This window comes from Salvelinus sp. IW2-2015, unplaced genomic scaffold (genome assembly GCF_002910315.2).
Source record: "Salvelinus sp. IW2-2015 unplaced genomic scaffold, ASM291031v2 Un_scaffold1932, whole genome shotgun sequence".
NCBI lineage: Eukaryota > Metazoa > Chordata > Actinopteri > Salmoniformes > Salmonidae > Salvelinus > Salvelinus sp. IW2-2015.
Genome location: NW_019943290.1, coordinates 71,573 through 95,613, shown reverse-complemented (window position 1 = coordinate 95,613; position 24,041 = coordinate 71,573). Strand labels below are relative to the sequence as shown.

The 24,041-nt window shown below is 45.3% G+C and overlaps 1 protein-coding gene across 1 annotated transcript; it reads left to right on the top strand.

The window, feature by feature from the left end:
* The first annotated feature begins 8,255 nt into the window (after positions 1 to 8,255).
* On the top strand, positions 8,256 to 21,501 carry LOC112072451 (uncharacterized). The gene is made up of 3 exons (XM_070439804.1): positions 8,256 to 8,406; positions 10,410 to 10,477; positions 20,644 to 21,501. Exons 1-3 carry the CDS (start codon positions 8,256 to 8,258, stop codon positions 21,499 to 21,501), a joined length of 1,077 nt encoding a protein of 358 aa, XP_070295905.1.
* Positions 21,502 to 24,041: the final 2,540 nt, after the last annotated feature.

Genomic DNA, 24,041 nt, shown 5'->3' with positions numbered 1-24,041 from the left:
GTCTAGCCGCTGGCCCTGATGCATGGTTGTTTTTGATGCTGTTAGCAGGGTACCCGGCCTTAGCTGGTCACAACAGTCATTAAGGTTAACCGGCCATGATAACATATATATGTTCTGGGACTGTGGTGTGTGTGTGTGTGTGTGTGTGTGTGTGTGTGTGTGTGTGTGTGTGTGTGTGTGTTGTGTGTGTGTGTGTGTTGTGTGTGTGTGTGTGTGTGTGTGTGTGTGGTGTGTGTGTGTGTGTGTGTGTGTGTGTGTGGGTGTGTGTGGGTGTGTGTGGGTGTGTGTGTTTGAGTCCAAACAACAATCACCACAATTATATTAGCATCACAACATCTTCACAACAATCTTCACAACTTCACTGTCCTCTCAGTAGATTCCTCTTCCTCTTCACTGTCCTCTCAGTAGACTCCTCTTCCCCTTCACTGTTCTCTACAGTAGACTCCTCTTCCTCTTCACTGTCCTCTCAGTAGACTCCTCTTCCCCTTCACTGTTCTCTACAGTAGACTCATCTTCCTCTTCACTGTCCTCTCAGTAGACTCCTCTTCCTCTTCACTGTCCTCTCAGTAGACTCATCTTCCTCTTCTCTGTTCTCTCAGTAGACTCCCCTTCCTCTTCACTGTCCTCTCAGTAGACTCATCTTCCTCCTCACTGTCCTCTCAGTAGACTCCTCTTCCTCCTCACTGTCCTCTCAGTAGACTCCTCTTCCCCTTCACTGTCCTCTCAGTAGACTCCTCTTCCACCTCACTGTCCTCTCAGTAGACTCCTCTTCCTCCTCACTGTCCTCTCGGTAGACTCCTCTTCCTCTTCACTGCCCTCTCAGTAGACTCCTCTTCCCCTTCACTGTCCTCTCAGTATTCTAATTCTGTCTTTTAACTTGAAGTAAAATACTAGTAGAACACAGTAGGCTTATAAATGTATTTCCTACATGTTATGAAAGCGATCTGGATATGTCGGCTTGCTGTGTGCTACCTGACACTCAGTGAACCATAGTTCTAACACATTCCATCCTGCAGGTCCAGATGTCACTGCCAACACTGGGACTCCAACACACACACACATGCAGGCGCACAGTGAACTATTGTACTCTGTGCTGTATGTAGTCTGAACACAGTGCTGATTTCTCACACGTTTGGATCATGAAGTTTTATGTCCATTGACGATAGTAATATACTAGATCAGTATCTGGAAGTAATTATCTGCTCTCAGCAAAAATTGTAGTTTTACAGTGGGGTCTGGCTGTGTTTATTTCTGCTGTGAGGACAGGGATAGTTTTAAAGTATCCTGCTGGAGGAGATAACCTGGTGACAGAACCAGCTGTCACTGCTGGTAACCAGCTGTTACTGAGTCTACTGTAGACTTAGAATTCCTCACAATCAAATGTCGACCGCATTATCTACCAAGGGAATTCTCTTCGATTATAATCACAGCCGTATATATTCCCCCCCAAGCAGACACATCGATGGCCCTGAACGAACTTTATCTGACACTATGTAAACTGGAAACCACATATCCTGAGGCTGCATTCATTGTAGCTGGTGATTTTAACAAGGTTAATCTGAAAACAAGGCTCCCTAAATTTTATCAGCGTATCGATTGATCGACCCGGGCTGGCAAAACCTTGGATAATTGTTATTCTAACTTCCGCGACGCATATAAGGCCCTCCCCCGCTCTCCTTTCGGAAAAGCTGACCACGACTCCATTTTGTTGCTTCCAGCCTACAGACAGAAACTAAAACATGAAGCTCCCGCGCTCAGGTCTGTTCAACGCTGGTCCGACCAATCTGATTCCACGCTTCAAGACTGCTTCGATCATGTGGATTGGGATATGTTCCGCATTTCGTCCAACAACAACATTGACGAATACGCTGATTGGGTGAGCGAGTTCATTAGAAAGTGCATCGGCGATGTTGTACCCACAACAACTATTAAAACATTCCCAAACCAGAAACCGTGGATTGATGGCAGCATTCGTGCGAAACTGAAAGCGCGAACCACTGCTTTTAACCAGGGCAAGGTGACCGAAAACATGACCGAATACAAACAGTGTAGCTATTCCCTCCGCAAGGCAATCAAACAAGCTAAGCGTCAGTATAGAGACAAAGTAGAGTTGCAATTCAATGGCTCAGACACAAGAGGTATGTGGCAGGGTCTACAGTCAATCACGGATTACAAAAAGAAAACCAGCCCCGTCGCGGACCAGGATGTCTTGCTCCCAGAGAGACTAAATAACTCTTTGCTCGCTTTGAGGACACTACGTGCACTGGACACGGCCCCCTACAAACCTGCCGGGCTCTCCTTCACTGCAGCCGAGGTGGAGTAAAACATTTAAACGTGTTAACCTCGCAAAGGCTGCAGGCCCAGACGGCATCCGCAGCCGCGTCCTCAGAGCATGCGCAGACCAGCTGGCTGGTGGGTTTACGGACATATTCATAAATACTTATCCCAGTCTGCTGTTCCAACATGCTTCAGAGGGCCACCATATGTCCTGTTCCCAATAAAGCTAAGGTAATGAACTAAACGACTACGCCGTAGCACTACTTCCGTATCATTAAGTGCTTTGAGAGACTGCTCAAGGACCATATAATCCACCCTACCTGACACCTAGACCACTCCAATTTGCTTACCAACCCAATAGGTCCATAGACGACGCAATCGCAACCACACTGCACACTGCCCTAACCCATCTGGACAAGAGGAATACCTATGTGAGAATGCTGTTCATACGACTACAGCTCAGCATTTAACGCCATAGTACCCTCAAATGTCATCAAGCTCGAGACCTGGGTCTCGACCCGCCTGGTGCAACTGGGTACTGGATTCCTTGACGGGCCGCCTAGGTGGTGAGGGTAGGTAACAACATCTCCACCCGCTGATCCTCAAGACTGGGGCCCCACAAGGGTGCGTTCTGAGCCCTCTCCTTACTCCCTGTTAACCACGACTGCGTGGCATGCACGCTCTAACTCAATCATCAAGTTTGCGGACGAACTACAGTGGTAGGCTTGATTACCAAAACGACGAGACGGCTACAGGGAGGAGGTGAGGGCCCTTTGGAGTGTGGTGTCAGGGAAATACCTCACACTCCATGTCAAGAAAACCAAGGAGATGATTGTGACTTCAGGAAACACATCGACGGGACACACATCGACGGGACAGTAGTGGAGAGGTAGTAAGTTTTAAGTTCCTCGGCGTACACATCACGGACAAACTGAATTGGTCCACCTACACAGACAGCGTTCTGAAGAAGGCGCAGCAGAGCCTCTTCAACTCAGGAGGCTGAAGAAATTCGGCTTGTCACCAAAAGCACTACAAACTTCTACAGATGCACAATCGAGAGCATCCTGTCGGCTGTATCACCGCCTGGTACGGCAACTGCTCCCCCACAACGTAAGGCTCTCAGAGGGTAGTGAGGTCTGCACAACGCATCACTGGGGCAAACTACCTGCCCTCCAGGACAACAACCACCCGAGCCACTGCCTGTTCACTCCGCTATCATCCAGAAGGCGAGGGAGTACAGGTCCATCAAAGCAGGGACCGAGAGACTGAAAAACAGCTTCTATCTCAAGGCCATCAGACTGTTAAACAGCCCCCACTAACATCGAGTGGCTGCTGCCAAACATACTGATTCAACTCCAGCTCACTTTAATAATGGAAATTGAGGGAAATGTATCAAAATGTATCACTAGCCACTTTAAACAATGCCACTTAATATAATGTATATGTATATCTGTACTGTATATCATCTACTGCATCTTGCCATCTTTATGTAATACATGTTCACTAGCCACTTTAAACTATGCCACTTTATGTTTATATACCCTACATTACTCATCTCATATGTATATACTGTACTCGATACCATCTACTGCATCTTGCTATGCCGTTCTGTACATCATCCATTCATATATCTTCATGTACATATTCTTTATCTTTACACTTGTGTGTATAAGGTAGTAGTTGTGGAATTGTTAGGTTAGATTACTCGTTGGTTATTACTGCATTGTCGGAACTAGAAGCACAAGCATTTCTGCTGGAAGTGGTGTTGGAGGGCCAGTAGGAGGCACTCTTTCCTCTGGTCTAAAAAATATCCCAATGCCCCAGCGAGTGATTGGGGACATGCCCTGTGTAGGGTGCCGTCTTTCGGATGGGACGTTAAACGGGTGTCCTGACTCTCTGAGGTCTTAAAGATCCCATGGCACTTATCGTAAGAGTAGGGGTGTTAACCCGGTGTCCTGGCTAAATTCCCAATCTGGCCTCAAACCATCTTGGTCACCTATAATCCCAGTTTTTAATTGGCTCATTCATCCCCCTCCTCTCCCCTGTAACTATTCCCCAGGTCGTTGCTGCAAATGAGAACGTGTTCTCAGTCACTTACCTGGTAAAATAACGGTAAAATAAAAAATAAAATATAAATAAATAAATAAATAAAATTTCGCTACACTCGCATTAACATCTGCTAACCATGTGTATGTGACACATCACATTTGATTTGATTTGATTTGATTTTGATTTGCTTCCACACATCCACTGTAATGTTGAACTGAATACTCAGGCTGCTGGGCTGGCTGCTGGGCTGGGCTGGCTGCTGGGCTGGCTGCTGGGCTGGCTGCTGGGCTGGCTGCTGGGCTGGCTACTAGACTGGCTGCTGGGCTGGCTGCTGGGCTGGCTGCTGGCTGGCTGCTGGGCTGGCTGCTAGACTGGCTGCTGGGCTGGGCTGGCTGCTGGGATTGGCTGCTGAGCTGGCTGCTGGAATGGAATAGGCTGGGCTGGGCTGTTGTGTGTTGTGTGTGTGTGTGTGGTGTGTGTGTGTGTGTGTGTGTGTGTGTGTGTGTGTGTGTGTGTGTGTGTGTGTGTGTTGTGTGTGTGTGTGTGTGTGTGTGTGTGTGTGTGTTGTGTGTGTGTGTGTGTGTGTGTGTGCATTCGTTCGTGCAGGTGTGTGCAAATGCCTGAGTTGCCATTCATTAGATTATTGCATAATGGATCCTGTCCGTGGTATTTTAGGTGAATCTAATGTTGAGAGAGAAGGTTGACAACACAAAGCCTACTGTAGAGCACATTTTCCACTTGCTTTATCAAGAGTGAAACAGAGAACCAAATGGCCAGCGAGATAACAGAGATCTATTTACATAACTCTGAATCTACCAATGGTAAATATGGACAACACTGGAGAACAAAATAGTGCTGAACTGGGGTTCTCACTCTCCTACCTTCAGATATAAGACACCCTCTCCTACCTTCAGATATAAGACACCCTCTCCTACCTTCAGATGTAAGACACCCTCTCCTACCGTCAGATGTAAGACACCCTCTCCTACCTTCAGATATAAGACACCCTCTCCTGTTAACATTGATATTTGAAAATGTTATCCATTACTTCAGTTAAAGCCAATAAGTACAACGTAATAGAAAATGGTGTTATCCCCAAATGGTCGATTGGTTTTGCAGCATACTTAACCCTGAAACCAATTAAGGCCATTATTACCCTCATAAATGTTTTTTTTGTTGGTAATATTACTGTATTACTCCTGTAACATATTATATACAAGGTCCTAGTTATTATCCATGATGCAGTCGTCTGGGTACCAGTCTGTTTATCTCTCATTCCACTCCTTGCCACTCATTGTCATGCTAAACGTCTTTTGGCATATGACACGGAGTACAAGGAGCGGAATGTTAACTAAACAGAAAGGTGCCCAGGCAACAAGAGAGATGGCTTCTATTGTTTCAACATTGTACAGTCTGTGTTCAAGAGGCACTAGAATAATTGTTCCTTTTCATTGTGCATCTAGAGAAGTCTATAACATTGTATTTGTTTCATCAATGTAGGATTTCAGACTAAGGCATTTTGTTCTTGTATACTCTGCTGATACCATGGCAGAATGTAGGGGATTTCTTTTTTCAAGATACTTTTCAGGCTAAGCCCCTGTCTTTGTGCCGCATTAAGTTGGTGGCACCTTAATTGGGGAGGACGGGTTCATTGTTACGCTCGCTGTCCTCAAACTCCCTGTCATAAATGAACCAAGGTGCAGCGTGGTAGGCGTACATTTTCTTTATTAAATTAAATGTTCCACCAAAAAAACAATAAACAACTCAACGAACGTAAATCTAGGAGTGCAATAACCTGCAACACAACAAGTGGGAAAAAGGGCTGCCTAAGTATGATCCCCAATCTGAGACAACGATAGACAGCTGCCTCTGATTGGGAATCATACTCGGCCAAAAACAAAGAAATAGACAACATAGAACGTCCACCCCAAATCACACCCGGACCTAACCAAATAGAGAAATAAAACGGCTCTCTAAGGTCAGGGCGTGACATTCATTGTATTGGCTGGAGTGGAATTGGCGGAATGGTATCAAACACGTGGTTAATATGTGCTATGTGCTATATATGTGTGTTAATATGTGCTATATTTGCTCCGTTCCAGACATATTATGAGTTGTCCTCCCCTTCAGCAGCCTCCACTGCTTTGTACTCTTCACAATTCTTCATCATGCATATGTATGTATAATGGATCCCCATTGGTTCCTGCCAAGGCAGCGGCTGCTCTTCCTGGGGTTTATTATGGATCCCCATTAGTTCCTGCCAAGGCAGTGGCTGCTGTTCCTGGGGTTTATTATGGATCCCTATTGGTTCTTGCCAAGGCAGCGGCTGCTCTTCCTAGGGTTTATTATGGATCCCCATTGGTTCCTGCCATTGGTTCCTGCCAAGGCAGCGGCTGCTCTTCCTGGGGACCAGCAACATTAATGCAACATTAATGCAGATAATATACAATTAAAAACATTACATTACAGATTTCACAACATGTTCCTTCAGGCCACTACTCTAACACATACAGTGGGGAGAACAAGTATTTGAAACACTGCCGATTTTGCAGGTTTTCCTACTTACAAAGCATGTAGAGGTCTGTAATTTTTATCATAGGTACACTTCAACCAAAATTCCCAATGCTGCCTCCTACCCTAGAGAAGTTAATTCATTTTCAAGTGCATATTTGTGCACTCTCATCAAACAATAGCATTGTATTATTTCACTGTAATAGTTACTGTCAATTGGACAGTGCAGTTAGATTAACAATAATTTACGCTTTCTGCCCGTATCAGATACCTAGTCCTGGATTTTTTTTTGTTACTTACAACCTCATGCTAATCACATTAGCCTACATTAGCTCAACCGTCCCGCAGGGGGACACCGATCCCGTAGAGGTTTTAAATTCTTCCTCAACTTTAGCCAGGAGAGATTGACATGCATATTATTAATGTTAGCTCTCCGTTGTACATTTAAGGCCAATTGTAATTTCTCTAAGTCCCTCTTTGTAGAACTTGACCACATGACTGGACAGTGGTCCAGGTGCACAAAACTAGGCCTGTAGGACATGCCTTGTTGGTCGCATTGTTAAGAAGGCAGACCAGTGCTTTATTATGAACATTCCTTTACCCATTTTAGCTACTGGTGCATCAATATGTTTTGACCATGACAGTTTACAATCCAGGGTTACTCCAAGCAGTTATTCTCCTCAACTTGCTCAATTCCACAATATTCAAAACAAGATGTATAAGGTTTAGGGTTTAGTGAATGATTTGTCCCAAATACAATTGTTTCGTTTTTGAAATATTTTGGAATAATGTATTACCTCCTACTGACTGCAGCTCTTTGTTAAGTGTTGCAGTGATTTCACTTTTGTTGGTAGCTAATGTGTATAGTGTTGAGTCTGTTATGCTGGTGAATGAGGACCCAAAAGCGACGTAATAAAAACAGAGTCTTTTTCCAGTCTTAAACAAATAATGATACTCCTGGATATTAACAAGGTAAATCCAAAACAGGAAACTGAAATCCTCTCGTCAGTAGAGAGGAACGACTGGAGACGCGACCACAGACTGCAGGTCGCTACAGGAAGGCACAGGCCGTAGCTGACTTAGACACCTGCTCACACGCAGCATCTGAAGAAGGCAAAAAACACGACAGGGCGGAACAAGACACAGAAACAAACATCAAACAAGAATCCGACAAGGACAGAAGCGGAAAACAGAGGGAGAGAAAGGGACTCTAATCAGAGGGCAAAATAGGGGACAGGTGTGAAAGAGTAATGAGGTCGTTAGGAGAATGAGAAACAGCTGGGAGCAGGAACGAACGATAGAGAGAGAGAGCGAGAGAGGGAGAGAGGAGGAGGAGAGAGAGGGATGAAAGAGGGAAAAACCTAATAAGACCAGCAGAGGGAAGCACAGGGACAAGACATGATGATCAATGACAAAACATGACAGTACCCCCCACTCACGAGCGCCTCCTGCGCCACTCGAGGAGGAACCCTGGCGGCAACGAAGGAAATCATCAATCAACGAACGGTCCAGCACGTCCCGAGATGGAACCCAACTCCTCTCCTCAGGACCGTAACCTCCCAACCACAAGTACTGGTGACCACGTCCCCGAGAACGCATGTCCATGATCTTCCGTACCTTGTAAATAGGTGCGCCCTCGACAAGGACGGGGGGGAGGGAAGACGAACGGGGGCGCGAAGAAAAGGCTTGACACAGGAGACATGGAAGACAGGGTGGACGCGACGAAAATGTCGCGGAAGAAGCAGTCGCACAGCGACAGGATTGACGACCTGAGAGACACGGAACGGACCAATGAACCGCGGAGTCAACTTGCGAGAAGCTGTCGTAAGGGGAAGGTTACGAGTGGAAACCACACTCTCTGACCGCGACAATACCTAGGACTCTTAATCCTACGTTTATTGGCGGCTCTCACAGTCTGCGCCCTGTAACGGCAAAGTGCAGACCTGACCCTCCTCCAGGTGCGCTCACAACGTTGGACAAAAGCCTGAGCGGAGGAACGCTGGACTCGGCGAGCTGGGACGAGAACAGAGGAGGCTGGTACCCAAGACTACTCTGAAACGGAGATAGCACGTAGCAGACGAAGGAAGCGAGTTGTGAGCGTACTCAGCCCAGGGGAGCTGTTCTGCCCAAGACGCAGGGTTTCGAAACGAAAGGCTGCGAATATGCGACCAATCGACTGATTGGCCCTTTCTGCTTGACCGTTAGACTGGGGATGAAACCCGAAGAGAGACTGACGGAAGCACCAATCAAACGACAGAACTCCTCCAAAACTGTGACGTGAATTGCGGGCCTCTGTCTAAAACGGCGTCTAACGGGAGCCATGAATTCTGAACACATTCTCAATGATGAATTGTCCGTCTCCTTAGCGAAGGAAGCTTAGCGAGGGGAATGAAATGTGCCGCCTTAGAGAACCTATCGATAACCGTAAGAATCACAGTCTTCCCGCAGACGAAGGCAGACCGGTAATAAAGTCTAAGCGATGTGAGACCTGGTCGAGAAGGAATGGGAAGCGGTCTGAGACGACCGGCAGGAGGAGAGTTACCTGACTTAGCTGCGCGCAGTCCGAACAAGCAGCCACAAACGGCGTGTGTCCCGCTCCTGAGTAGGCCACCAAAACCGCTGGCGAATAGAAGCAAGCGTACCCGAACGCCGGGGTGGCCAGCTAACTTGGCAGAGTGAGCCCACTGAAGAACAGCCAGACGAGTAGAGACAGGAACGAACAGAAGGTTACTAGGACAAGCGCGCGCGACGCAGTGTGAGTGAGTGCTTGCTTTACCGTCTCTCAATCCCCAGACAGTCAACCCGACAACACGCCCTTCAGGAGAATCCCCTCGTCGGGTCGTAAAGCCACAGAAGAACTAAAGACGGGGATAAGGCATCAGGCTGGTGTTCTTATTTCCCGGGCGATAGGAAATCACGAACTCGAAACGACGAAAAACAACGCCCAACGAGCTTGACGTGCATTAAGTCGTTTGCAGAACGGATGTACTCAAGGTCTTATGGTCAGTCCAAACGACAAAAGGGACGGTCGCCCCTCCAACCACTGTCGCCATTCGCCTATGGCTAAGCGGATGGCGAGCAGTTTGCGGTTACCACATCATAGTTGCGTTCGGATGGCGACAGGCGATGAGAAAAGTAAGCGCAAGGATGGACCTTATCGTCAGAATGGAAGCGCTGAGACAGAATGGCTCCACGCCCACCTCTGAACGGTCAACCTCGACAATGAATTGTTTAGTGACGTCAGGAGTAACAAGGATAGGGGCGGATGTAAAACGCTTCTTGAGGAGATCAAAGCTCCCTGGGCGGAACCGGACCACTTAAAGCAGTCTTGACAGAAGTCAGAGCTGTGAGAGGGGCAGCCACTTGACGAAATTACGAATGAAACGCCGATAGAATTTAGCGAAACCGAGAAAGCGCTGCAACTCCACGTGACTTAGGAACGGCCAATCGCTGACAGCCTGGACCTTAGGGGATCCATCTGAATGCCTTCAGCGGAAATACAGACGAGAAATTGACAGAGGAGACATGAAAGGAGCACTCTCAGCCTTCACGTAGAGACATTCTCTAAAAAGCGCTGGAGTACACGTGCAACGTGCTGAACATGATCCGAGTGACGGTGAAAAAATCAGGATATCGTCAGGTAAACGAAAACAAAGATGTTCAGCATGCTCTCAGTACATCATTAACTAATGCCTGAAAGACAGCTGGAGCATGAGCACCGACGGCAGAACCGGTATTCAAATGCCCTAACGAGTGTTAAACGCCGTTTTCCACTCGTCCCCTCTCTGATGCGTACGAGATGGTAAGCGTTACGAAGGTCCAACTTATAAAACCTGGCTCCCTGCATCAATCTCGAAGGCTGACGACATAAGGGAAGCGGATAACGATTCAACCGTATGTCATTCAGCCTCGATAATCCACGCAGGGGCGCAGAGTACCGTCCTTCTTCTTAACAAAGAAAAACCCGCTCCGGGGAGAGGAAGAAGGCACCACGGTACCGGCGTCGAGAGAAACAGACAGAAATCCTCGAGAGCCTTACGTTCGGGAGCCGACAGAGAGTATAGTCCCCGAGGGGGAGTGGTCCCGGAAGGAGATCAATACAACAAATCATACGACCGGTGAGGAGAAGAGAGCTGGCTCTGACCGACTGAAGACGTGCGCAGATCATGATATTCCCCGGCACTCCTGTCAAATCACAGGTTCCTCTGAGTAGAGGGGACAGAAGAAACAGGAGGATAGCAGCATTAACACTTCACATGGACAAGAAACGTTCCAGGATAGGATAAGAATTACTAGACCATTAATGAAGGATGATGAACACTAGCCAGGGATGACCAAAACAACAGGTGTAAAAGGTGAACGAAAAATCAAAAAGGAAATGGTCTTCACTGTGGTTACCAGATACTGTGAGGGTTAAGGTAGTGTCTCACATCTGATACTGGGGAGAAGACTACCATCTAGGCAGACATGGGCGTGGGCTTCCCTAACTGTCTGAGAGAATGTCATGTTTCCGAGCCATGCTTCGTCCATAAAACAACCCTCAGCCCCAGAGTCTATCAAGGCACTGCAGAAGCAGCGAACCGGGTCCCAGCGTAGATGGACCGACCAAGGTAGTACAGGATCTTGATGGAGAGACCTGAGTAGTAGCGCTCACCAGTAGCCCCTCCGCTTACTGATGAGCTCGGCTTTTACTGGACATGACATGACAAAATGTCCAGCAGAACCGCAATAGAGCAAAGGCGTTGGTGATTCTCCGTTCCCTCTCCTTAGTCGAGATGCGAATACCCCAGCTGCATGGGCTCAGCTCTCTGAACCGGTGGGAGGAGATTGGTTGAGATGCGAGAGGGGAAGCACCGTTAACGCGACTCTCTTCCACAGCCGATGACGAAGATCATATCCGTCGTTCTATGCGGATGGCGAGTGCAATCAAAGAGTCCACGCTGGAAGAACCTCCGGGAGAGAATCTCATCCTTAACTCAGCGTGAAGTCCCTCCAGAAACGATGCGAGCAACGCCGGCTCGTTCAGTCACTGGAGCGAGCAAGAGTGCGGAAACTCTATAGAGTGAATCCGTTATGGATGATCACCTTGACATAGGGAAGCCCAGGGCCCTGGAAGCCTCCTTCCAAAAACTGACGATCAAAACCCGTATCATCCCTCTTTAAATTCTGATAAACGTTAGAACACTCAGCCCTTAGCCTCCCAGATAGAGCTGTGCCCCACTTCCCGAGCCCGACCAGTAAGGAGTGAATGACGTAAGCGATCCGAGCTCTTCTCTAGGAGTATGTGTTGGCTGGAGAGAGAACACAATATCACCACTGGGTGAGAAAGGAGCGACCACTCAGTGGGCTGCCCAGAGTAACATGGTGGGTTATTAACCCTAGGTCCGGAGACTCGAAGACCAGGAAGTAGCTGTGCACGAGACGAAGACTCTGAACTGTCCTGAGAGATCGGAGACCTGGGCCAGGGTCTCAACGGCATGACGAGCAGCAGACAATCCTGCTCGTGTCTGCCGAGCCTTGCTCCTGGATCTCGACGAGTGATGAGAGAATCCGTAGCGCTGGGTCCATCTTGGTCGGATTCTTCTGTTATGCTGGTGAATGAGGACCCAAAAGCGGCGTAATAGAAACAGAATCTTATCCAGTCTTAAACACAATAATTGATACTCCTGGATATTAACAAAGTAAATCAAAACAGGAAACTGAAATCCTCTGTCAGTAGAGAGGAACGACTGGAGACGCGACCACAGACTGCAGGTGCGCTACAGGAGGCACAGCCGTAGCTGACTTGACACCTGCTCACACGCAGCATCTGAAGAAGGCAAAAACACGACAGGCGGAACAAGGACACAGACACAAACATCAAACAAGAATCCGACAAGGACAGAAGCGGAAAACAAGAGAGAAATAGGGACTCTAATAAGAGCAAAATAGGGGACAGGTGTGAAAGAGAAATGAGGTCGTTAGGAGAATGAGAAACAGCGGGAGCAGTGAACGACGATAGAGAGAGAAGCGAGAGAGGGAGAGAGGAGGGGGAGAGAGAGGGATAGAAAGACGGAGAAGAACCTAATAAGACCAGCAGAGGAACACAGGGACAAGACATGATGATCAATGACAAAACAGGAACAGAGTCATAAGCATACATAATACACAGGCTTTACTCAGAGCCAGTGGCATGTAATTGGTATAGATTGAAAACAGTAGGGGCCTAGACAGTTAACCTGGGGAATGCCTGACTCTACCTGGATAATGTTGGAGAGGCTTCCATTAAATAACACCTTTGTGTTCTGTTAGACAGGTAACTCCATCCACAATATAGCAGGATGTAAAGCCATAAAACGTAACACGTCATCATGTCATCATGTTCGGAATTCTTAACAGAGAGGTAGATATTGGCTGGTAATATTTGGAAAGTTCACCGATTGTAGTGGCCTTTTGTGTATAAAAACATTATATAATCCACTCCATGACAATGTACTCCTGGATATATGGTATTATGCAATTTGACTAAACTGTGACACACACACACACACACACACACACACACACACACACACACACACACACACACACACACACACACACACACACACACACACACTGGGTTGCCAGATTCATTCCTTGCCACTGAGCTGAGCAGCAACAATATAATACACTTTCTCTGGACTAAAACCCAACTATGATAAGTGGACTATATTACGGGTTATGTCTCTAAAATATACAAACTTAAATTTTCCATTTGGTTTCCTGATTAAGTGGGCGGATGGTGAAGTCGGTGTGCTTGGTTTTACATATCCCGGAAAAATTTAGTGACCTTGCAACTATTTAACGTAGCAAAATATATTGATTCTTGAAACAGTGGAGAGGGTAAATCATATCCGTTTACGGGAAGATTACCCTGATCAGTTCTCTAGTGATATAGCAGTTTACGGGAAGATTACCCTGATCAGTTCTCTAGTGATATAAGCCAGTCTTACGGGAAGATTACCCTGATCAGTTCTCTAGTGATATAGCAGTTTACGGGAAGATTACCCTGATCAGTTCTCTAGTGATATAGCAGTTTACGTATGTATTCATGGCTCTACCGACTCCTTTTTAAAGTCATGTGAGAGAAAAAAATATTTCACATTATTTGGAATGGCAAACCAGATCAAAGTTAAGCATATTAACTATTAACTATATTAATAAACATATTTACATAATAAACATCCAAACTGAGACCCCCATGGATTAGGAAACCAATCAATTAAAGCGAAATTGCAGAAAGGCAGATTGGAAGTGGAGAAAGTCAAAGTTGCAGCTCCATTATGATATACTGAGAGAGCAACTTGGCATATATAACAAGGCCATTAGAAATGAGAGAGCATCATATATAACAAGGCCATTAGAAATGAGAGAGCATCATATATAACAAGGCCATTAGAAATGAGAGACATCATATATAACAAGGCCATTAGAAATGAAGAGAGCATCATATGATAACAAGGCCATTAGAAATGAGAGAGCATCATAATAAACAAGCCATTAGAAATGAGAGAGCATTCATTATAACAAGGCCATTAAAATGAGAGAGCATCATAAAATACAAGGCCATTAAGAAATAGAGAGAGCATCATATATAACAAGGCCATTGAAAATGAGGAGAGCATCATATATAACAAGCCATTAGAAATGAAGAGAGCATCATATATTACAAGGCCATTAAGAATGAGAGAGCATCATATATAACAAGGCCATTAGAAATGAGAGAGCATCATTATATAACACGGCCATTAGAAATGAGAGAGCATCATAATATAAACAAGGCCATTTGAAATGAGAGAGCATCATATATAACAAGGCCATTGAAAAGAGAGAGCTCATATATAACAAGGCCATTAGAAATGGAGAGAGCATCATATATAACAGGCCATTAGAAATGAGAGAGCATCATATATAACAAGGCCATTATGAAATGAGAGGAGCATCAATAGATAACAAGGCCATTAGAAATGAGAGAGCATCATATATAACAAGGCCATTAGAAATGAGAGAGCATCATATATAACAAGGCCATTAGAAATTGCAGAAGAGCTCATATTAACAAGGCCATTAGAAATGAGAGAGCATCATATATAACAAGGCCATTAGAAATGCCAGATGGGTTCATTTTACTAACTTGATCACTAATCATCAGAAAGATTCCAGAGCTCTTCTCGACCATTGACGACCTGATAAATCCTTCCCCGGCAAACCTATGTGAACTTTCCTCCACATCTAAATGTGATGAGTTTGCGGCATATTTCAGAGATAATATAACAAACCTTATGGTTTGGGTATCAGTCAAGCAAGATCTGATGAGAAGTCTGATGATATGTGCCCTGGCCGACCACACAAAGGTCGTATGGATTTATGTTCCCTGGTTGACACAGACAGGCTCAGGAAAGTGACATCACAACTTAAGCCTTCTACCTGTCTTCTCGATCCTATCCCCACCGCCTTCAAAACTGTTTTTAATTGCATATCTGAAGAAGTGCAAGCTATTGTTAATCTCTCCCTGTTCACAGGCACTTTGCCCACTGCACTAAAGACTACTATGGTGAAACCCCTTCTGAAGAAAAGTAATATAGATTCTTCAGCTCTTAGCAATTTTCAGCGAATATCCAACAATACATTCTTAAGCAAAATTCTGGAGAAGTGGTTTTCAAACAGCTAAATAATTGTATAAGTGCCTACTGTATTTTAGGAAAATTGCATTCTGTTTTATAAGGCCCACCACAGCACAGAGACAGCCTTTGTTAAAGTGGTAAATGATCTTAGAGCTATAACACAGATGCCAATCGACTCTCTGTCCTTGTACTCTTGGATTTAAGTGCTGCATTTGACCCTGTTGACCATGACGTCCTTCTGGACAGACTGGAGAGGTGGGTTGGCCTCTCCGGTCCAGTTCTAAATTGGTGTAGGAGCTATTTTTAGATTCTGAACTAAATTTTGAATCATACATTAGTAATGTGACCAAAAATAGCTTTTTACCACCTGACGACCATATCCAAGATGAGGCCGTTTCTCTCTCAGGCTGATACAGAGAGAGACTCCTCCAGGCTTTTATTACAAGCAGGCTTGTCTACTGTAATGCTCTCATGTCTGGTCTACCCAATAAAGCCATTGGTCAACTGTAAAACATACAGAATGCTGCAGCAAGGGTACTGACCAAGACCAGACAGAGAGCTCACAATACATCCGTTTTAAGGTTTCTACACTGGCTGCCTGTGAGTTTTAGAATACATTTTAAGATTCTTCTGTTGGTTTTTAAATCATTCCACGATTATGCACCAAAATACATGTCAGACATGCTTTTAAGTTCTGAACCCAGTAGGTCCCTCAGGTCCTCTGGCCTTTTAACTATCCCAAAGACTAGGACCAAGAGGCATGGAGAGGCAGCCTTTAGTTCCTATGCGCCCTGCCTCTGGAATAGCCTGCCAGAGGACCTGAGGGGGGGCCGAAATGGTGGCCATTTTTTAAAAGAGATCTTAAAACACACCTTTCTAGCTCTGCTTTTCCTCAGGGTGGTTTTTAGTCGTTTAGTTTTATTGTTATTCTTTGATTTTTCATCCTCTTATTTTCATTGTTTTTATTCATTTTTTCCTGTGAAGCACGCTGTGTTGCATTTCCTTGTCTGAAATGTGCTCTATAAATACAGCATGATTTGATTTAATAAGTTTGGAGGGTTAGAACTATTAAATATTTAGGCATTTAAACCTCTCTCTTTAAGCCTCCATTGTATCAAACTGTTATCTGAATCCAAACAGTTTTTTTTTTATTTTTTTAAGCAAACTACTAAGAAAAGCCCATCCTATGTTTAGGCTCTTTGCCTTTTTGAAGATTAAAACATTTTCGGTGGATTGATTTATTATTTATTGACAAGTATCCTCCTTTTTAAATGAAATCATACAGATTTGGTTACAATTTCAATGTCATCCTCCATAAAAGGCAAATCTAATATTACAGCAAATGGCTGAACTCCAACGATAAAGAAGAAAAAAAGTTTCGCAACATTTTTTTTTACAAGAAGGATACAATATTTATGAAGGACATTGTAAACAAGGACGGTAAAATGATGTCACACAAGCAACTAACAGCATTGTACGGAGGTGTATGTTCCATACAAACTGCCACAAAGTTGGAAGAGACAATTGCTTAATAAACAATACATTTAAGAATGAAATTTGTCTGCCACCCATTAAAAATCATACATGGCTTTAATTATTACTATAAATCGAAAAAATTTATCAGTTTCCCTTAAAACGGTTTGACAGCAATACCATATAAAATTCAAGTCAGTTGGGAACAGGTTTTTTTTTATGTCCAAATGCCTTGGCACAGGTTCTATGAACTGACATATAAAACAAGAATTGACACATCAATTTGTTTGTTTCAATTTATGCTATTATGTAAAATTCTTGCTACAAAAATAATGCTCAATACAGTGCCTTGGGAAAGTATTCAGACCCCTTGACTTTTTCCATATTTTGTTACGTTAAAGCCTTATTCTAAAATTGATTAATTAAAATATTTCTCCTCAATCTACACACAATACCCCATAATGACAAAGCGAAAACAGGTTTTTTGAAAGGTTTGCAAATTTATAAAAAATTAAATAACCTAGTATGCAGACCCTTTGCAACGAGGCTCGAACTTGAGCTCAGGTGCATCCTTGAGCTGTTTAACACCTGTGGTAAATTCAATTCATTGGGCATGATTTGGAAAGGCACACATCTGCCTATATAAGTTTTAGCAGTTGACAGTGCATGTCAGAACTAAAACCAAGCCATGAGGTCGAAAGAATTGTCCGTAGAGCTCTGAGACAGGATTGCGTCGAGGCACAGATCTGGGGAAGGTTACCCAAAACTTTCTGAAGCATTGAAGATCCCCAAGAACACAGTAGCCTCCATCATTCTTAAATGGTAGAAGTTTGGAACCAACAAGCCTCTTCCTAGAGCTGGACGCCCAGCCAGACTGAGAAATGAGGGGAGAAGGTCCTTGGTCAGGGAGGTGACCAATAACCCGATGGTCACTCTGACAGAGCTCTAGAGTTCCTCTTTGGATTTGGGAGAACCTTCCAGAAGGACAACCATCTCTGCAGCACTCCACCAACCAGGCCTTTATGGTAGAGTGGCCAGACGGAAGCCACTCCTCAGTAAAAGGCACATGACAGCCCGCTTGGAGTTTGCCAAAAGCCACCTAAAGGCTCTCAGACCATGAGAAATAAGATTGCATAGTCTCATGAAACCAAGATTGAATATTTTGGCCTAAATGTCAAGCGTCATGTCTGGAGGAAATCTGGCACCATCCCTACTTTGAAGCATGGTGGTGGCAGCATCATTCTGTGGGGATGTTTTTCAGTGGCAAGGACTGGAAGACTAGTCAGGATCGAGGCAAAGATGAACGGAGCAAAGTACAGAGAGATCCTTGATGAAAACCTGCTCCAGAGCGCTCAGGACCTTAGACTGGGGCGAAGGTTCACCTTCCAACAGGACATCACACCTAAGCACACCGCCAAGACAACGCAGGAGTGGCTTCGGGACAAGTCTCTGAATGTCCTTAAGTGGCTCACCCTGAACCCGGACTTGAACCCGATCGAACATCTCTGGAGAGACCTGAAAATAGCTGTGGAGCGACGCTCCCCATCCAACCTGACAGAGCTTGAGAGGATCTGCAGAGAAGAATGGGAGAAACTCCCCAAACACAGGTGTGCCAAGCTTGTAGCATCATACCCAAGAAGACTTGAGGGTGTAATCACTGCCAAAAGGTGCTTCAACAAAGTACTGAGTAAAGGATCTGAATACTTATGTCAATGTTTTATTTTGGTTTTGTTTTTTTAATAAATTAGGAAACATTTCTAAATACCTGTTTTTGCTTTGTCATTATGGGGTACTGTGTGTAAATTGAGTAGGAATTAAAAACAATTTAAGCAATTTAAGCAATAAGGCTGTAACGTAACAAAATAGGGAAAAAACGAATGGGGTCTGAATATTGTCAACCTTATGCAAACACTGCCATGAGGAAACAGAATCAACAGGACACATTTTCTAATACTGTCCATCGGGGGCTTTCTTCTTTTGGAGTCGGGTCCAGGAATGGTTGTTATGTCAGAGAATCAGGGTTCAGATGGACCTGTAAAACTGTATTGTTAGGGGATCTGAAAAACCTTGTCAGTCAATTGGAAATATCATTATGCTCCTGGGTAATGTATTGATTTTTAGGGCAGCATCGGTAGAAATGCTACAAATAGGGAGGTTCAGGATCCTCGTAAGACGTCACAGTAAAATGGAGGGATGTATCGCATAAAGGAAGTAGCAAAATGGCATTTTAATGGGAAAGATGTGTTAATCTGTGGACATCGGAGGGTTGAAGTTAAGATCAGAATGAATGGTGGATTGGTTGCTGTGGGTGAATATCCAGCACTTAAAGAAAGAGGAAATTAGAAATATAAATATATAATTATTTAACTACAGGTACCGTAGACGTGAGACTAGCTGTAAGTAGAAATAAAAGTATTGTTGTCTGTTAGTTTATTACCATCAGAGTAAAAATAAATAAAATACAAATAAGGGGGATTAGAAATGCAAACAAATAAATTGATATAATCTGCAGTCTGTCTGTAAAATTAAAGGAATCTACAGTCTGTCTGTAAAATTAAAGGAATCTACAGTCTGTCTGCAATATTAAAGGAATCTACAGTCTGTCTGCAATACTAAAGGAATCTACAGTCTGTCTGCAATATTAAAGCCGATCTACCCCCCCCCCCCACAATTATTATTTTTTTAAATGCAAAAACATTAACAGGAAAAGGCTTTGTGTGCTTATCAAATAGAACCGTATTCTGATAATAGTGCACTGCTTTTAACCATAGTCTCAAAGCTTTGCCACCCTCCCGCCGGTGATCATTGACCATTTTCCTGGTCATGACCCGTGGTGTTGACGAACAACGAGGAAATGAGTGCCCTCTGTCTCAAATAGCACTCTATTCCCTAAGAACCCTCGGTCAAAAGTAGTGCACTGTGTAGTGAACAGGGTGTGATTTCAGACACGGTTAGTGTCTATTGTTTCGTTTGACAGACAGCGCGGCAGGGAGGAGGAAATGAACAGTCGTAATGAGACGAGTGGTTTGCTCCACCTCCCACTATCTAGCAGGTCACAATGATTATCATCCAGAGCTGTAGCAGAGAGAGACGCAGGAAATGAACTTCACATCAACACTGCTTTCTGCATAGTAATATCAGCTCTAAGATAAGATATCTGACTCATATGAATGCTGTTTGACAGCGTGTCATCATGATACTATTGAGGGACGCTGTTGTAAGACAGATCTCCCGCTGTTGAACGCATACAGACAGCAGAGAAGTGTGTGTACAAGGAAACACATGCGCTCGCACACACACACACACACACACACACACACACACACACACACAAACACACGCACACACTAGGGCTGGGCAATACTTTGAATTAATTCGATTAATTCAAATACATATTTTTTTGCAAAATGGCTGTATGAGCGTTAATGTCCGCTTGTTGTCATGTTGTCGTTTTGGTCTCGTCTCCTTCTGTCCTACTGTGCTGTGCACCTTCCCATTTACACCAGAGATCTGTATATAATGACGAGATGCTCATGACTCCGGCCGAACAACAGGACTCATTGTCCCAAAGGCGGGAAGGCAGGCGACAAACTTAGGTTCAAATTAAGTGCATAGAAATGCATTGGGCTTATTTTTGGACAGATTTTGGTGAGAGTGAACCCCTCTAGCTCCGCCTTTTTCTCCCAAGCCCCTCCCCCCTACCACTCACACCAAGCCCCTCCCCCTACAACTCACACCAAGCCCCTCCCCTACCACTCACACCAGGTCCCTCTCCCTCACACCAAGCCCCTCCCCTCACACAAGTCCCTCCCCTACCACTCACAACCAAGCCCCTTCCCCTACCACTCACACCAGGCCCCTCTCCCTCACACCAAGCCCCTCCCCTACTATCACACCAAGCCCTCCCCTACCAGTCACACCAAGCCCCTCCCCAACACTCACACACCAAGCCCCTCCCCCTAACCACACACACCAAGCCCCTCCCCTACCACTTCCACACCAAGCCCCTCCCCTACCAACTCACCACCAAGCCCCTCCCCTACCACTCACCACACAGGTCCCCCCCTCACACCAAGCCCCTTCCCCCTACCACTCACACAAGCCCCTCCCCTACCACTCACACCAGTCCCTCCCCCTCACACCAAGTCCCTCCCCCCTCAACACCAAGCCCCTCCCCCCTCACACAAGCCCTCCCCCCACTCACACCAGGCACTCCCCTCACACCAAGCCCCTCCCCTACCACTCCACACCAAGCCCCTCCCCTCCACTTCACACCACAAAGCCCCTCGACCACTCACACCAAGCCCCTCCCCCAACACCTCCACACCAAGCCCCCCCCTCCACTCACACCAAGGCCCCGCCCCTACCACTCACACCAAGCCCCTCCCCTACCACTCACACCAAGCCCCTCCCCTACCACTCACACCAGGTCCCCTCCCTCACACCAAGCCCTCCCCCTCCACACCAACCCCTCCCCCTCACACCAAGCCCTCCCCCTACCACTCTACACCAGCCCCTCTCCCTCACACCAAGCCCCTCCCCCTAAACCCACTCACACCAAGCCCCTCCTACCACTCACAGCAAGCCCCTACCCCTACCACTCACACCAAGCCCCTCCCCCCACACTCACACCAAAGCCCCTCCCCTACCAACTCACAACCAAGCCCCTCCCCTACCACTCACACCAAGCCCCTCCCCTACCACTCACACCAAGCCCCTCCCCCTACCACTCACAACAAAGATGAGAGATCACTTCTTCCTCTCTGACAAATGGTTTCAAGTCGCTATTTGAATTTGAGGTTTTGTTCCAATAGAATCGTTTATATGGACACCCGTAACAAATTGAGATATTATTTTCCTGTAATGGAGAAGTTAACCTTTCGAATCATTCCCTGTTTGTGTTTAAACTCTTCAAATTTTGAGCAGAACAGACACTACTAATATGGATGAACCAATGAACCGTCAATCTGGAAAATGAATGCTCAGTTTGTCTCGCGTGCATTATGGTTCCACGTATCACTAGAAGCATTTTAGTCAAATAAAGATTGTTATACTAGCTGTTTAGTCTGTGTTTTATAAATGAGCAATCAGCATAAAACAATTTTATAAGGAATTGGCAACTCGTTCTTATTCTGAGAAATAAGGTTGGTGTCGTGTCTTTTGCGTGTCTTTGGTTAGGAAATCAGTAACTATTCGCAATCACAGCTCATGCTGTGGGTTTCCTTAGTCTGAAGAGGATTTCCTCAGGAGGGGGGTTTATTTGTAACAATAGAAGAGGTGGTTCTCTGATGTCAGATCATGTCTGTGCTCACGGGGGCAGGCCAATGACCTAGTTAAACTTTAAAGGGAATACAATTCTCTCACATTAAAGGTTTAACTTCACATTATATCATTTCACAAATAGTTTCATCTTTACTCATTCATTTTATACAAGAATTAGATGCAAACCTCATAATTGAGAAACGTACACATTCAGATATATAGCTATGTGTTTCCTGTCCTCTTTGCGGTCACCAAATTAAACACACTCGTCATACCCTTAAATGTCCACGGACCATTCCTACAAGTAGACATTTTGTTTCAAATTTCAATTTTGGGGATTTAGGAGTTCGCCATGTGAAATCCTTTGTTCTCTCTGTGTCTCTCTCTCTGCATGGCCAGGGGGAGAGAGAGTCTCCGCCAGGAATTTACGACCTGAGATAACAGAACCTAGGTGTAGGAGAGAGAGAGAGGGGGAAGCCACTAGCTATACGCAAAAAGGGCCACGTCTTGACATTGCCCCCTGGTGGTTTGGATCTTGTGATTATCCTGCAAGTTACAAATCAACATAAAAAATAATGACCACGCGATGTACTGTTTGTAGATCATCGTTGCAGTCCCCCTCTGGTGATTGAACTTGGTAGGCTCTCTGAAAGCCGAGCAGTCCACCACAAGGATGGGCAGTTGATGTCCGGTTGGTGATCGCCGTTGCGGTCCCCCCCCCCCTCTGGTGGTTTACCTTGGTAGGCTCTCTGACAGCGGGACAGGCCACCACAAGGATGGGCAGTGGGTGTCCAGATTTGGGATCGCCGTTCCGGACACGTCGTCTGGTCGTCCAGACTGGAAGATCTGGGCAGTAACTTAGGCAGATGTTGACAATGCTCACACACTCACAAAATATATATCATTACATTAATTCTCCAATGAGCGGCATTGTGGCACCAAGTGATGGTTGTATGGGGACTTTGTTTATGGCTCTATAACTTCCTTAAGTGACAAAGGAACTGAACTGAAAAGGAATGAAAGCATAAACAAAAGATATACAAATATAGTTTTCACACCAAAATCATCTAATTGGACTATATTCTATATACATCCAATGTCTTGGCAAAATGACTATCATGGCTTTGTCTCTAATGTCATGTCTAGGGTTTTCCTACTTGGTGTGTTGCTTAGGCACTATCCTAAGTTGATAACTATATGATACGTCTACAGCTGTAAGGCTCTGGTCTTGGGCAGTCTACAGGGATGACCTATGGACTTCTGGGAAGAAAACTGGTGAGTACTGTGGCTGTAGAGTCAAAGGCCTCAATGTAAATGCTCAACTTTACGAAGGCTGGTATTTTGCTCGGACCCTTATGTGATACTAGCATAAATCCTAATTGGATGTTCCATTGTGCATGTGCGTTTGTGTTTACACAAGCGTGCATGTCAAGGGTAGAAAACCAAGTATCCTGGCAGATTACAACTTGTTCAGAATGAGTCTGATGTAATCAGGTATTTTCCAGGTCAATGCCTGGAGGTCAGTCAGAGTTGGTGCCGAGGGAGTCTGTAGTGGTTTTACTACAAGTCACTGTGTCTTCCACTATTGTAGTGGCGATAGGTATGAAGTCTATTTCATAGCTATGTTTTCCACGGAGGAGCTAACCTCACGACGGAAGTACTCTTTAAGTATTGGACCAGTCGTATGTGGTGTGATCATGGTTCATGACTTCTAATAACTTTCCTCCTAAATGGACGGTTCTATTTATTAGTTGCATGTGTGTTAACCATTGGAAGAGTGCACTGGAGATTCCCTTCCCCGTGTTGCACTCTGAGTGACACCTA

Coding starts and splice junctions, on each gene's coding strand:
- LOC112072451 (XM_070439804.1), top strand. CDS start 8,256: ATGACAGTACCCCCCACTCACGAGCGCCTCCTGCGCCACTCGAGGAGG. Junction 8,407..10,409: donor CCGTAACCTCCCAACCACAA/GTACTGGTGACC, acceptor TTCTCTAAAAAG/CGCTGGAGTACACGTGCAAC. Junction 10,478..20,643: donor AAAAATCAGGATATCGTCAG/GTAAACGAAAAC, acceptor TTTTCTCCCAAG/CCCCTCCCCCCTACCACTCA.